Genomic DNA, 16,825 nt, shown 5'->3' with positions numbered 1-16,825 from the left:
TGCTTTTCGATGACACTGTCCACTTGTCATGTGTTGAAATAGAACAAAATGACTCCGCTACGCAATTGTTACCAGCAGATACGACCTCATTAAGTACCAAACGTTGAGAAAGAATTTAGCAAACGTTCCGTCGTTACTCACGAACGAATTGTCACACTTACATTTATTCGATGTTGGACAATCCACGCAACTGGAAACTATGCGGAGTATGCAGTTGTGTGTGATATTCCAACGTTTATACACTCCTTTTCAAATCTTTGTTTCGCAACAACCTGTTGCACTTGCTGGACAATTCAAATCATTCGTACGTTTCATCTGTGGAACGGAAGATACCCTCAGTGTCAGTTGCCACATCAAACAGAAAAGCTTTCCCTGGTAGTTAGTAGAAAAAGTTTCCACCGCAAGGACGTTGAAGGGAGCAGGAATGAGGGTCGAAACAACGAAACCAGTCGGAAGGGAAGGAAAATCATCCGCTCCACTTTGGACTCCCCGGCACTCCCCAATCAGACCGATTTCCCAATGATTAAAAGCCATTTGCAGAAGTTCCGAGCTATCAGCAGCTCAGATGTTTGATTCTTTTTTCCCTCATTTTCGTGCTCTCTGTCTCACCCTGGTACCTTCTATGTCGTTGTGTTTTCTTCTCACACTTTCTGGTAACTGCTTCCAATAGTCCCTAAAGTGCGTACGCAAACGATGGTTGTACGCTAGGTGTGTCATCAGAGCTTTCAACCGATATTACGAAGAGTGGATATATTTCTTTTCAAAATGTAGCTGTTTGCTCATGAAGAAGCTGCCTTCTTTTTCCTGATTGGTGTATGAAAAAAATATACTACTGAGTAAAGTGTATATATAAATTAGTAACACAAGAAACGCGTACAATAGGCGCGCTGTTCTTACAATAACGTGTTTCCAACATCGGCTTCGAGCACTAGGATTTACGTTACGCTCTACTACTCGTCTCGAGCAGAGTGAAAATACACCCCAGCACGCCTCGTTCTCTCTTATCCTGCCGGGTTTTCCACACATTTTTCCACCGAGCTTTGCTCGTTCGGGTTTGCCCGAAAGGAGGCACGGTTGGTTTGCAGACGAGAAGCGTTTTGTTAGCAGCACGCATCTACTTCAAACCGAGCTGTGTTTTCGGGCTTGCATCTCTCTCTTCTAGACCGGTTCGCATCTCACTTTTCCACGTTCCATCTCATAGACGTACTAAATTTAAGCATCTACTTGACTGAGACGGGCATTAACGATGAGAAGTGGCTTATCGGAACATTCAACAAACGGTGTAGAGCAAATTGTTGACAATTATTTTGCATAATGATGGATGCAAGAAATACAATCTTCGTAATAAAAAGGAACAAAAGCATGAAGAGCACAAATTGTTGCATTTTATACAAACATTCATCTTCACGTAGCTAGCAATAGTTTGAATGATGAAATGTATTTTGTGTAATTTTACTACAAATGAAGAGTTTGTTCCTTTAAAGATTCCCTTAATCTTCACGCAATCGACACCAAGCACGAGCTCAAAAATGCCGGGAAAATCAAAGCAAATGACGTATGGCACATCACATCCGCCGGGACGCCGTCCAATCGTGTTCGAAACATCGGAGCTTTGGCGCTTCGGGAAAAGCTCGCGAACAGTTTTCGGATTCTTTCCATCTCTTGCTCGCGTTGTTGTGATAGAGAGGAAAAACCTTCATTAGATAGCACTCGAGACAGATGTGGCTTATAAATGGAATGGTTCTGGTGCTGTACGCTATCATTCGTTATCGTGTGTCCATCGATGCAACAACTGGCTCCAGAATCAACGTAATTGCTTCTTTATTCAAAGTTCGATGCGCTTTGATCGATTTGGAAGCGGGGTTTTTTTGTGACGTTACAGAGAGAAAAAGTTGTGCTTAAAGTGTTTAAATTTAAAGGCGAAACATCGTATACAAAGTGGTAGCTACTACACACCAAAAAGTACGTTACAGTGTATAACTGTTATCTTTCAAGTGCTATAAAATACAGAGATTTTACCCTTATCACCATCTGCGCACCAGCATTCCATAAAGGATTTGTCTCTTTGAAAGTGACCCAGTGAATCCCGTGCGGCATTCGAATATTCCTTCCTCAAGCAACACCCGTTTGATGTCGGTAGTTGATTAACTGTGACCATTCGCATATCGTGAGCTTGTGTGAGTGTGCTTTTTTTCAATTCGTATCTCATCGCCTCCATAATTGTCCCTGAAGTTTGGCATTAATTAGCAGTACCACGGTGCAGAACAAAACAGCAGGACTGGAAAAACCCCTTTTCTCGTATAAAAATCCTGAGTGAGTGATACACATAAAAGAAAAGACCGAACGTTATCCACCCGTCCGTTGGAAAGGCAATCGTGTACGATCACATCCTAATCAACCGAGAACGTCACAGGGTTTCTTGGGTTGATGGGTCGCTGGTTTTTTATGATTGCATCGTGAAATTATTATTACCATAATCAACTGCCCCGTCTGACTAAGGACGACGTCAACGAGCGAGCGGTCCATCAGCGTGCAGCTGGCAGCCATCTAGAGGACGCACCACTTGCTGGACAGCAGCTCATAAGTACGTTTGATGTGTATCATGTTGCTAAATTATGAGGGTTCCGCGGTAGTTGATGTCATCATCTTTGTGTCTTTCTGTTGAATGCTGCCGTTGTCGAAGTAAATGTGGCGGTTGAAGGAAAGGGAGAAATAAGACGAATTTCATTGTAATTGTGAAAAGTATTTGGAATTACTCTAAATCTGTTGCTAAAATAATAAAATAATTAAATCAATAGCCATCTTGCCGAAGGAAACCCGATCGCACAACGTTCATTTGATATGCAAATTGCATAACTTTAGGCGGTTTCGTTAAGCAAAGCGCAGAACTTGAGGGAAATTGAGAGCAAGCAAGCTACTCTTGCGACTTGTACAAATTGGAGTAAACATTTCTAATTTTATAACTGTATTGAATAAGGGTTTGAGTACTATCTTTAATGTACGTCAAAGGATAATTTATGATGTGCCAGTAAATATGATCGAAATCAATGTGTTCGCCACCAGAACCACGAACGAATTAATTTTGGATTACACTTTTCATGTCAACAGTATTAAACTTCGACGTCATTGGTCTAATATTCCATACATTCATAGAATCGCGTGAAACGCTTTCGTACGAACTAATTGATCAACTTTCTGCCTTCACCGGCCACCAGGTGACTCCATCCGGTGAATTTGGATTTGAAACAAAATTAATTAAAGTTTGTTTGGAATAATCCCCACAAATGGTACAGGTTTTGTTCCGGATCAGACCGAACGTAATAATCGGTGGACCTTGGCCGATTAATTATAATTTGTCTGGATAAATGTACTTTTCACACCGTACAGCTAGGTAGCAGGGCGTGGTTCAGATGATGACGCTTTTTTTTTATTCAATTTGTCATGTTTCTCAGAAACATTTTTCTCCATAAAAAACGCACTAAGGACATACTACATGAAACGAGCCACAAAGAAATGATAGTAATGGTTCTGTGTTAATTATTTAGACCGAAGAGAAACCGTAAACCGTAACTTCCAGGAAAACCGTCACCCGGCAGCTATATAATTCTAGCCAATAGCTGTGATTGTTGGCGATCAATGTTTAGGAGGAAAAAAATTTACATTTTTCCACGAAACATGAAAAGCACTTTAAAAACCAAGAAACGACCTGCCAGACGCATACTTAAGCCATTTCGTTCCCTTTTTTTCGTTTGCTTGGAACAAGCGCGATAAGAAGAAGCAATATTCAACCGGATGGAAAATCTCTGTCACCATTTGCATGATACGAAAACAGTTTCAGTAACGTGAAAAATTCTTCTCGTTCTTTTTGCCGAACGCAAACATTTTATAAGAAACATACGAGAGACATTCCTTTCGTCCGCTCTTTGGCAGATGGGAAAAGTTTTTCTCCCCATACACAACAGGTACCACGCGACGAGTTGTGAAGAGCACCGAGCTTACTTAATTTCTCGGAAGGCGATAAAATCTGATCCATTAGCATCAGCCTGGGATATAGAGTGCACCGTTAGGAGTCACCCCGGAATTCGGGGAACAGTTGAGATGTAAACAGTTGTGCTCACAGTTTGACAGCTCGCTTTTTGGTGTTGCTGGACTGGAAAATGATTGCTTGGGGCTCGAGGCTGCAAGGACGCTCTGTTTGTATCTTTGGTGAAGTGTGAAGTTAAGAGTTGCGACTTTCTCTCATCATGCAACAAGACGCAGGACGAAATACCTCCAAACATTACTTATGATTATGTGGTGTTTTTATTTAAATGCATTATTTAAAAAGATTCCATAAAGGTTTCTCACAATTTTCCAGCCGCCTTGAAAAGCTACGATCAATGTGACTTACTGACAACTCAGTCCAATACTATTTATCTTTCGGGTGTACTTGCCCTTATTAATCATCTGGCGTTTTTTTCTTAACAAACGAGTAGAAGTCACCAACCAATCAGGTGTTTAGTAGTTTCAGAGCCCGGAAAAAAGGGAAATGCAATCAAACGTTTGTTCACTCAACTACGCCTATCTTGTAACCACGATGAAAATGCTTCAAAAGCGACACGCTCATTGCAGAGATAATTAAAAACGAACCCACGAGAAAAGGAGTAAATTAGAGTTTTCGGTTTATGAAACTTCCCTCATCACCACCCAATGCCAAAACCGGGTTAAAAGAAACTTTAACCCATCAGGCTCGACCCGAACCGTGTATTCACACGTTTCGGGTCTGGGACATTTGACTTATGAAACCTTCGTCACTGGAACCGTTCGGAAAACTCGGTCATGTGGCCAACGAACGGCTTGTTCCAAAAGATCTAACCATCCCTTCTGTGGGACTCGGCACAGTACCGGTACATTTCTGGGAAAGCACAGCCGTCCAGTCGTCGCCGGATGTTAGTCGTCGTGCTGTACATTGGAACCGTCTGACCCGGGGTCCGTAGTCTATGTTGATTTAGCTACTATTGTACAGCGAGTAAGGGCTTTGGCAAACGAGTTGGTTCCTCATTCATAGCCAGCATGGGCTAGTATCCTGGAAAATGCCCAGATACCGGGAATCCAGCCATCAGGACCGGATGTCCCCTTTGAAGGGATTGGTGCGATGTTTTTCCTACACCCATGGTTTGCTTGTCTATTTTCCGGTAAAGTAAACCGCGCAGAAAAATCGTTTTAAAACTCGAAAGTTATGGACTTTCACGGTACATGGTCGGGAAAGAATGGCTCTGTGCCAAATCAAGGCAGGTCGTTCACTTTTTAAAGTATTCGAAGTGTTGCTACCGTAGGAAGAAAAAGTTATCGGATGAAGTAAGCACATCACACACGATTCTTGCTTCGCAAAAAAAATCCATACGTTGCTGGCAAAAACCACAAGAGATTTCTTCTCAGTGTTCTGGGAATTGGCTTGGATTGGGGAAAGAGTGCTTCTTCAAGCAGCATCAACATCAAACTATCGACAAATCACCAAAAATTCCTATCACTAACAATGTTCTCCAAGCGCACAGATTTAGGTAGGGAGCATTAAACCAGCATTGGAAAAGAAAATATGAAATTAATTGCACAATGGGCATGACACGTGTGCTACATAAATTGTAAGCCACACGTAAGCGCAGATGGTTTGGGGAAAATTCGTAACGAAGACCCTAACCTCAATCAATAGCGGAAGAAAACTAGGAAAAATAAAACCCAAGCTCAATGGGAAGAAAAAGGAACGATGAAAAGGTTTCATTCGCAGGTACCGCCATTTTGCAAGTATAATAAAAGGAAAACGGCTACATCATCAACTCCACACAGATGTTCCCGCGTACAAAGCAGAGCCCGACAGATAGACCGTACTCTATCGGCATCGGCATTCCTCATGATTGATTGTGCCATCATCCTGTGAGTGTTCCGTTACCTTTCGTGAAATCAAAAAAGGAAATGAAAAACAAACCAAAAGGTACTCCACACTGCTCCGTTGGGAAATCTTTCTTTTCTGCTTGCCATTTTCATTGCGCCCATCGGACAATCGATTGAAAACGATGAGCGAAAACGGGGGAGTGGTGAGTGAGAGCACTTATAAAGCAACTTTATTGCACACGAGCTTTGAAAACTAATGAAATATTGAAATGCTTAAAAAGAGCACCAACTTAATAACTTGCGGCACTTTCTGTTCGGAGGTTATCGAGGATAATGAAACCGAAATTTATCGCTCTCGTTGATAGCCTTATGTTTATGAGCGCTATGATGCATAAAAATCGGTACCTCAAATATCATCTCCGAACGGACTGAAGTAATTATTAACTATTGGCCCATCTTGAGAGCACTTCCCGCTGACGTACCATGCGCCTCCATCGGGATATCAATTTCCTTCATTTTAATCACTTTGGAACGATGGCTTGCGCAGGTTATCGTGCCCGTCTTCCTTCCTTGGCGAGCATCGACATAAGACACCGTACGGACCAGTTGATGAAAGCAGAAAAAGACACAAAAATTCAATCGCTACAGTATCGGCGGAATTAATCATGTTTATAGTACTATTGATTGTGATAAATAAACAATCGCGTGGAGAACGTGCTGGTGTGTGTTTGAGGGGAGGGGAGAAAGAGGCAGGACAGAGGGTGGCAGGGAGATTGTAGAGGGGGCGTTCTATGGCTTGCAATATCCTACTATGTCTTCCCTTAAGTAGACGATGTCGATGGTCGTGATGGATGGCCGAGGAGAGTCGATCGTCTCCATCCGGTCCAAACCGAACGGCCCTACTGCGGCACTAGCTCTTCCGATTGCTCTTGCGTCCTCTATTTGCACTGCGAGGAGTGTTATCGAATAAAATCGCTTATCGTCGATAACAACATGTTCCGATGGCAGACGATATACGATATCGGCTGACGCCCTCTCCCTTTCGCTCCGTCATTACCGGACCGCTCGAGCGAGGCGGTGACGATGGCATCACTTTCATCGCCATTTTGTACCACCCCGGTTCCCTGTAGTCGAGTTGTCACTTCCGTTTGCTGTTTTCCGTTGGATTCGCTGAAATCTAATCTAGCCTAATCATGCCGGGTCGGGACGCCATCCGGGAGTGCTACCGAGAGACTTTCAGCTTTTGGACAGTAAATTGTCGTTGGGGTTGATGGCGTACAACAACAGGTCCATCCTGCTATGCGATGGAATTCGCTGTGCTCCAGTGGTGCCCGACGGCATGGCCTACTTTCTGATGAGCAGGTTGGCTCATCTGTCGACGTGACCCGCTTCGTGAAGGAATCTGGCCCATTTCGAAAGGGGCAAACACTGATTGCAAACTCATGTTCCACGCTCTGCATGTGGTTGCGTACTTTACGGACTGGCCGCTTTAGAGGGAGAATAATGTTGCTCAATAAAAACCATCTCCTGGAATGTAGTGGGCACTGACTTTTTGTCCGATTAATACTCACTACCATTACGATTTATTCTCCTCAAAGTTGGACCGTCAAACATTTTGGCCACCGGAACATGCTCTCCACGCTGAGCAAAGGTAATCATGCGAGCGCTGGGACATGCACGCTTCTTAAACGAAATAGGCAGTAGCATTCCCATTCCCGGGAAGTGGTCCAGTTTATGGAAAACTGTTTAGCTCAGCGGGACTACCACTTCATGCAACTTTGCGGGCAGCTTTGACATACATAATAAATTGTGCCTGTTAGTCCATTTCTTCCGGATATACATTCGGGGGGTATTGAGGGAGAAAGGCGCATGGCTAGCAGCTAGTAACGAGAGAGAAGACTTCTGTACTCATGCAAAATGAATGATCATGTACAATTTCTGGTTGGTTTCATCGATGATTTTCTTTTGCCTCCTCCACGCGTGACCTGGAGCAACATCGTCTCATAACGGATGCCACCGGAAGAATTTGTCGCTGACACGATAGTAAAGTATGTCGTTACAGGAGGAAGCTATCACCCGGGGAAAAAGTTGGGAAAACCAATCTCGAGATACTTACATGAAGTTATGGATTTTGCCTCAGGCAACTGGCAACTAATATACTATTTGTCGAAAGCGGGGAAACGAAGAATTTTTGAGCAAGTTTACGTCAAAACTGCATCATCGCTGGGTATTTGTTTTTTTTTTTTTTTTGTGAAAACCACTTAACTCTTTTTGGAATAGAATTTTAGGTGCGAAAACACATGTGTTTCACTAAATAACTGTCATAAACAGGTAGCGCCATCTGTTGCAAAAAGAGATGAACTAACTCCATCTTTGAAAGATTCTAGTAATCATTTAACTGACAATGTAGAAAATCGGTAAAAATGTCAAAATATGATTCATATTCCAATTATATTCAATATTCCCAACCGTATATCTGACTGCAGTTGATGATTTTGACTAGAGTAGATGGCTGGGTTCGTGTGCATCAATTTCATGGACCACAAATTACAAGCAACAACCGCTCAACAATACGTTATGTTCCCATTTCGCTCCTTTGTTTGCATCCGGCTGTGATGTCTGCGGTCACCCGAACATCGCTAGCCCGACCTGACAGCGACACAATCATTAATTAGTGGAAAATGCTGCTCTGCATTAGCATCAATGGCGCTTTTGATTCGGATGATCCCGTTCCGACCCGCACCGACCTGGGCACGCGTATCGAACTGGATATGCTCACATCGGAAAATCGCCATTGTTGTGAGTGAGAAGGCAGAAGGCAGCTGTGAAGTGGCCACAGGCGTATGGCAGAGGAAAACATGTGCGAAAAACGATACATTTACCGCGGGTTTGAGAGGATCCACTTGCTTCCCTTGGCTGCATTTTCCACGCGGAACATAAAAGTGTATCCACTTGCCCGCTTTTACAATAGCAATAACATGCCGGCCATCGTAGCCGTGAGTGTGTCGTGGTTTGAAATTTAATCAGCTTAAATTATGCAGCCCATCTGCTGCACCTTCATCGGTATGCGGTCCGACGGAAGCCCGGAAGCTGATGCAACAGGTTCCGTCGTCACCGTCGACCGCCGCTGGTGCATTTTTACTGGTGAGCCTTTCTTATTATTCAATATTTTTATTATCATAATATGATGGTGCTTATCTGTCCGTCGGGCTGGCCCGGTGTGAATGGAATACTGAGTGGTTGGGAAAAGAGTGATCCAGTGCGAAGAGGACGCCAAACAGTTGGAATATTGATAGATTTCCCTTTATTCCCGTCGGGCATTTTGCGGTCGAAAGCATATGATGCTGCGACACGTGTATGAACTCGTGGATTTCTTTTTGTTTTAACGAATGCAAGCGGGCAGGAAAAGAAGGGAGGGAGGGAGAAGAAAGGCTGGTGGGATGATATTATCAACGGTCTTATTACTGATAATCATCCATTTTCCAGTGAACCAGTTCTAGCACGTCCCGAACAGCGCACGTCCTCTTCGCACTGGGTGTCCTAGCTGACCACGTACCAACGCATCACAATTGCTCACTTTTCCGATCCAATCGAACTCTTCCTTCGTGTGTAGTGTGCCTGGTACATTTTTTTCCTAGAACTGCAGTTTTTTCCTTGAAGTATCTTAAACCTGACCGGCGATGGGGATGATGAGATACACCGGAAGTGAATTGTTGATTGCACACTGACACAGTGCCCTCTCCGATTGTTTGTCTTCATCCCCCCAAGTTGTGTCGCGTTTACCAATCGTACCGCGTACCGAATGGCGCGTGTTTACCGTTGAAAAGTCACGTCCTTCACGATCGGTCGGGAACACTCTAGCCTCCACTGCCACCCACGTTCGTAGCCACGTGGACAGAGACTTAGCGTGGTGGCGCTTGTTTATTGATTGGCAATTGGGATTAGGGCGAAAAACAGTGGCTCGGTTGTGGTCTCCTTCGTCTACTCTGTTGTGGCCGTACGTGCCTATAGACGATAGTCGCAGCCGTACGCATTGTCGCGTTTGTTGCGTTCTATTGTTTGGAAAATAGTGGCAACATTTTGCAACGAAGGTGAGATGAAAGATGTTGGTTGGGAGGTTTTTTGCTGGCAGCAACAGGATATATGGGTCAACAGCTTTAATTGAATGTTTTGTCAACAACTAGACGTACTACTGCCAAAAAAAACGCCTCGAAATGATGAAATTGTAACTATTGAAAGATGCATCAAAGCAATCATAGATGGGTATTGCATAAATGTAGGCGTATTTCACGGAAAGTTATCTGTAAACCCTAAATTTAGGCAATTTGTAGAGTTTTTATTCTTTATTATCAGCCATTGGCCACCAATTAAGTCCACGCTGGTCCCGAGCACTTCACACTGTGTATCGATAGATAGAAAAGTAAAATAATAAAAATCAATTTTTCAACTATATTTGAGCTTGAAAAAGGTGAAAATCAATAAATACATTCTATGGAACATTCTATGGAAATCTATAGATTAATCAAAGGTAAAGGAAAATATTCCTGTTATAACAAATCAATGCACTACAATTAGACTCGACTCTAATACCTCCATTAACTACAGTCATCAATCCACAATCCGGACAAATTCTCTTATTCTTTCGAAAACATTTGATGTCCATCGGGGCATGGATAGCTTTTTTGCAAATTTTATTGGAACTCGAACACCATACAATGTAACAACCATAGCAACTGCGCTAAATGGAATGCATCATAAAGCAGACAAAGTTCCCCCGACCCCGGCTGGAAATGGACGGTTTGACTTGAGAGCTACAAAATACCCCCAAACCATTTCCAATCCAATATACGACGCAAACCTTTTGCTCGCATTGTCCCTCGGGGGTAGTATGGATGGCCTCCGTTCAAGGAGTAGGAGCCGAGCCAAATCCCACGGCAGCCGATCAAAATCGTATAAGTGGAACAGATTAATCGGATTTTCCAACCTGGCGGAAAATCCTCGAAAGATGCGCGGGCGTGGTACGATGTTTTCAAAACCGGACGTGATGGGACAGCGAAAACAGATGTACCTTGGTAGCACTACAACCTGTTGCTTTGCTTACAAAGCTTACAACAACAAACCTGATGAAAGAAATGGCTTTGGACAGCAATTTAAAGCCGCCCGGAAGATGAAGCGTAGGAAAGTAGGGCTTCAAAATGAAGCTGTCAATGTGAACATCGGCTTGTTCATCAACCCGGACCAATCCGAACCGAACTGGAAGAAAGGATAGAAAGGGATTCCTTTAAAGCATAATCACACCTTTTGTACCTAGACGCTGCGTACGTATAAAGGTTAGCAGCCTACGCCGTTTTGGGCAGTTTACTCCATCCTTCAAAGTAACTTCAATCGACAGACAATTCAGCCGGCACCAAATCATCGATGGAAGCTCACAAAAAGGCTACGGTATTTTACACAACAAAAACGAGAGTTCCTCTTCAATTGGAACTGAGCGCTGGGGAATGAGAGTACAGGGAACGAAAACTTTTCCGACTGTTAAGGTGGAAACGCATCCTTCATTGCTATGGTCTGGGCGCTTTTGTTGACGTTGCGTACCTTTATTGCGTCCATTCCATTCCATTTACTCGAATGGCAGCGTACGTTCCGATTGGTTTGCGAATTTGAATCTTTGCATACTTTGCAATGGTCCGGGGAACTGTGCCAAAGTTCACATTTTTTAGAAGGAGTGGTATAGTGTGGCCAACATGGAAACTTTCCTAGGAACAAGTTAGCTCGGTTCTCGTTAGCAGATCGAGTTATCGAGGAGTTTCTTGTGCTAGTTCTATGGGTTTGTTAGTGTCCCTTATACCAAGTCTAATGAGAACTTCTCGTAATTCGCAAGCAACACAATACTAGTTGTTAAGAGTTTCCCTTTTCGAGGACTCCGATTTCGCTCAAGTGGTTGTGTTTTACCGTTTCGAGCACAGTCTGTCGTCCGTCATACATTTTTGGCACAGTTCTCATCGTTGTGTGGAGGTTTGTTTTACAAGCAGCTATAAATAAATCGCCCCAGTCGACAACCTCCCAACAATCCCGGTGATGCCAAAAAAAGAAAAGTCCTCAAGTAGAGAAGTATCTATTTCTTAGTGGGTTTTTCAACATCTGATCTGTTCTGTCCTTCATTCCTCGCTCTTGTTGACAAACAGCCACCAAATCTCCGCGGACAGCCGATGCGATGTGTTGCTGTTGGTGAGGAGTGTTGTAAAAGGTGGCACAATACAATACAGCATTCAAACAGTCGTGGGAAGCTGTACCAGATTTGTGATATTCGTATGATAACAGGAGTCCTGGGAAACCGCAGGAACCGAACACGTGCGCTCTGATGTCTGAATTGAATGAACTGTAGGACTTCATTTGCACATCCATTGAGGGAAGCGTTGCCATGGGATGGGTTAGACGGTGGTTCGTTCGGGTTGTTGTATCGTTTCCTTCCCAGGAACAATTGACAGACTCATGTCATGCTTTCGCGAGTTCTTGAAGATTAGCAACTCCTAACGAACAGAACACATTTTAAAGAACCAATGCTAATGACCGCTTTTCCCACTCTTAGCACTCTATTCTTTCCCTAGATAGCGCACCAGTGCGCTCACCGCGACACGATTGCGCTGCTCGACGCCATGCCGGGCACCTGCCACCGGCTACGGATACCATCGATCATCTCCAACCGCTCCTCGAATGGCGCATCGTCCTCCACATCCTCGTCCTCGGCAGGTGTCTCCGCCGGACCTTCGATTACCGATGACGACCTGTTCGGATGCGAAGGAGTTATGCCCTCGTCGCCACCGGCCACGGTCAAGAAGGAGCGTCATCGGGTGACGATGATGGGTGCGGCCCGCGTTGGCAAGTCATCCATCATCTCCCAGTTCCTGTACGAGAAGTATCTGTCGCGCTACAAGCAAACGATCGAGGAGATGCACCGCGGTGAGTACGAGCTCCCCGACGGTTCGACCTTGACACTGGACATTTTGGACACGTCCGGTTCGTACCAATTTCCGGCCATGCGTGCCCTTTCCATCAACAAGAGCGGAGCGTTTATACTGGTGTACGCCGTGGACGATGAGGAATCCTGGAACGAGGTGGAACGATTGCGCGAACAGGTTGGTGTTTGCTTTGCCTTCTGTCTCATTTGTTGTTGATAGAACACTCTTCTTACTTATTGTGCATAATTCACCAGATCATCGCGGTACGTGGCACACGAGTGCCGATCGTGATCGTTGGCAACAAGGCGGACGTGCTCGAGGAACATCGGCAGATCCCGTTTAAGGTGGCACGCTCCCGGGCCCTGCTCGAGTGGGGTTGCGGATACGCCGAATGTTCGGCCAAGAACAACGAAGGCATCCTGACCGTCTTCAAGCAGCTGCTCCGACAGGCCAACATTGAGTACAACCTGAGCCCTGCCGTCCGTCGTCGGCGAAAGTCGCTACCGAGCTACACCGGCGGCACCAACCCAGCGCGGGCCAACACCGCAAGGTATTATCTCAAGAGGCATTCCTGCTCGGTGCAGTAGAGCAGCTAGATCCTGGAGTTACTATTCTAAGCATGGACAGTTACACACTACACAACGATTACTGCAGAGTTGTGGGAGATTATTAGTGTCCTCTAGATTATAAGTCAAATTGGCAAACCTGACCGATCCGGAACGACGCGGAATGACGTCTTACTCACAGCTCTGAGTGAGTGTAAGGATGTAAGGGAGTGTTGGCGGTGTTTTTTGGAATGTTGAATCGGTTTCACCGTTAAATTTTGGGGCACGCTTTTCTTAACCAGTATTTGCCATTTACAACCGTAACCATACATTACAAGTATTGCATGGGCTTCAGTTTGACGAATTTACATGTTTGTGGCGCACGTCACCGATATTGGAATGGAGAAATTGTTGTTTGTATATGGAATTAACAAAAAAAAAACACCCACAGAAGACTAGTTTTTTTACGCATATACCTTGGCTATACATGTAGAAGGAAGGGGAAAATTCCAAACCAAACAAACAAATGTATTAAAATATAAAAAAAAATCACAACAACACATCCCATTGCTACTGTGTATTTGATGTGAAAAACAGTCGTAAACAAATCAGATATTTAATCGTAAAGCAGAACAAACAAGTACCGCTGAAAGGTGATGGAATGGAAATCAATTTTCGACCAAGGAAATAAATGCATTGCATTTGCGATAACTCGAAAAAAAAGGCACTGAGGCTGCACAGAGCTCAGCTGAGGTAGGGACAGATTGTTGAATTTGTGACGCAAAAATTGTGTGACGTGTGGCGGGAGTTTCCAGTCTGAGTGCGCTTAAAGCTTAAAGCTAACCAAGGGAATGGCATTGTTTTTCTGTGTTTCGTTTATCATGCTGTGAGAAGGATATATAATAGCGGTGCTTTGCACGCGTCTAGGGAAGACACGACAGGGCAACGGGGTAGAACTTCCCATGAATGCTCTCGAGAGGTAATGTCTTTGAAGTATTTTGAACCCCGCGTATGATACTTTTATGCTGAAATATACAATAAAAAAAACAAAACAACCGCTACGTACGCTAGTCGTATTGGTATATACATACATGAAGATATTAAAGTCTTATACAACTTGTAAGGGAGTTTTTTCTTGTTTCCCCTTCGCATCCGAAACAAATAATCTCCAGCTTTGAAAAGAACTAATCGTACAACTGCTCCATCGTAACTGTCAAACAAAAGTTTATTGATTAGAATCAAACGTGTTCGGCACTGCTGAGCAAACAGAACCGATGCTACACAGGGGGGGATGGTTTAAATCCTCACCACTACGCGAAAGGGAAAGAAGGCAAAACAATGGAATAGAAATTAACTAATTTCAGATCAAATTTATATCCCTGCCTGGCAGCACAATCGTTCGGTAGCATGCAAGCAAATAACGATTTTTTCATCTCTTCCGCTCTGTTCGATGTCTCACTCACACTTTCCCGCTTCTTAAACTATTTCACTCACTGTACAGCGAATTGTTTATCTGCCCTCTCCTCAAATGAAACGATTCGGAGTTTGTTTGAAGTACAATGCTAATACTAAATTCGATTTATCCCGTCATGTTTATGCTACTATTCCTTTAGTTTTTGTTTTTTTTTATCATCTGTTTCTAATATTCTCGTCTCTCCGTACTGTTCGTTGTGACTGTTTGCTTTCCTTCACGCTGCCAACTGTTTCATTCTCTTCGGCATTGTACACGAAAAAATGGGGAACACATTTCATCCGTGCCACTGCCCAAAGTCCCCGGAACGCTGGTTGGCGCTGGTTGGGCTGACTTTTGCGCACGTCTCCCCAATGGCTGTCTGGGGAAGCGTGCACTACGACAGCAACGAAACCAACCCCGTTCCGGGTCGGGCAGATCAGCTCCGAAAAACCGTTGGTGTTTTTTGAAGTTTTATTTTTTTGTTTGGTATGTTTGTCTGACATTTTGCTATTCGTTAGCGGAATTTTGATTCTACATGTTAAAAGCTATCCAGCAGAAAGCAGATTTGCAGTTGGCGATGTCTTGTACAACAATGCTGTGTGTTATGAGTAGCTTTAAGAGTGTGTTCCATTCAACAGGTGTGGAATAATACAATTGTATATTTGATTCCTGCACGCATCCCTTTCCTTTTCGTTTCTAAGATATCTGTCTAAGCTCTAAACACCGTTACTGAAGGAGGTGCTCAAGAAGTCATCCTAACTGTCAATTTAAATGCCTTTCAAGCACATCGTAGCAAGTGCCACAAACAAAAGCTCAACCATCTGCATCCGAGGAGAGCTTTATGGCTGTGTGAAAGCTCCTCTCGAATGAAAGCTTCCCGGACGGTGTAGCTATGGTGATGGAGAGTCCGTTTTTGTCTGGGTCGTTGCCGCTTTTCTGATCGTTACATCTGCTACACTAGGCGATATCTGGTTATCTAGGTCGCTTTATGGCCTCTCTATTCTTCAACTAACGCATTCCAGGACGTAATACGCTTTCGTGTTCGTTCATAAATGTTCTATCATTCACGTAACTTGTTATAAAGACGATTATACAGTTTGCATTTTAATCTATTCAACAACAATGCGCTCTCTGCTTTCAGCATTCTGGCTGTCACAAGGAGAACTAACCTGGTTGGAATTCAGATCACTCTATTGTAGATCAATCCATTGTACAATACACACCACTGGAGCGAAGAGCTTCTTTTTACAGGAACATAACAATGGAGAAGGAAACGTTTGGCGGGGTAGTGTACACACATTACCAAGCGGATATACAGATGATTTCGAAGCTAGTTGTATCAGTAATTCTACCAACTAACGGATGGTGGCTCCGAGTAACGTCTCTTTACAGTTTTTACCTGCGGAGGCGCTTCCGACCCCACGATGGTGGTCGGCCTGCTCGTTGCCAGCTGCAAATTGTCCCGCATTTCAACGTGTGATTTAGAGTTGCTTCTTATGTACAAGAGTTCAGCAATCTACGTGCGGGTTTTGTAAGTCGTCTTACTACCCACTGTCTATATCTGTACGCGTCTCGATTACTATCGTGCCTCATATTATCCTATACAGCATTAGATGTATTTCACTCAGCATTGGAGAGAAAGTGGGATGTTGCGTTGCGCTAAGGTATCTTTATAGTATGATCAACGTAACTGGAGCTACCTTTGTGTGTTGTTCCGAGCCTTCGTGGGCTACGAATACTTTCCAAAGCATCTTATAAGTATCTCTATACGTTCGTACTATCCTAGGGGAAATCTATCGGCGGCCACTATGGTCTGCCCGTGGCAGATAACAACTATCAACTAGAGCAGGACTTGGAAGGGCAAACGGGTGTAACGACAAAACGGAAAATTATAGCCCACACGTTGGAGAGAGAATAAAAAACCCCGGGTATTAGAGAAAGGAAAACGAGGCAGGAGTGCTGGCCTCGCGTCTCACACAAAATATATATCAAACCGCGGCCCG

At 44.0% G+C, this 16,825-nt stretch overlaps 1 protein-coding gene across 1 annotated transcript; it reads left to right on the top strand.

The window, feature by feature from the left end:
* The first annotated feature begins 12,521 nt into the window (after positions 1-12,521).
* Positions 12,522-13,411, top strand: LOC128714594 (ras-related protein Rap-2b-like). Its single transcript, XM_053809467.1, has 2 exons — positions 12,522-13,001; positions 13,079-13,411. The coding sequence occupies exons 1-2, from the start codon at positions 12,522-12,524 to the stop codon at positions 13,409-13,411; spliced, it is 813 nt and encodes a 270-aa protein (XP_053665442.1).
* Positions 13,412-16,825: the final 3,414 nt, after the last annotated feature.

The sequence above is a fragment of the Anopheles marshallii genome, chromosome 3 (genome assembly GCF_943734725.1).
Source record: "Anopheles marshallii chromosome 3, idAnoMarsDA_429_01, whole genome shotgun sequence".
NCBI classification, from domain to species: Eukaryota; Metazoa; Arthropoda; class Insecta; order Diptera; family Culicidae; genus Anopheles; species Anopheles marshallii.
The sequence above is the reverse complement of the archived record's forward strand: the minus strand, read 5'-3'. Positions and strand labels throughout refer to the sequence as shown.

Excerpts from the sequence above, each read along its gene's own strand:
- LOC128714594 (XM_053809467.1), top strand. The coding sequence starts at position 12,522 with ATGCCGGGCACCTGCCACCGGCTACGGATACCATCGATCATCTCCAAC. Across the intron at positions 13,002-13,078 it reads TGGAACGATTGCGCGAACAG|ATCATCGCGGTACGTGGCAC; the intron begins GTTGGTGTTTGC and ends ATAATTCACCAG.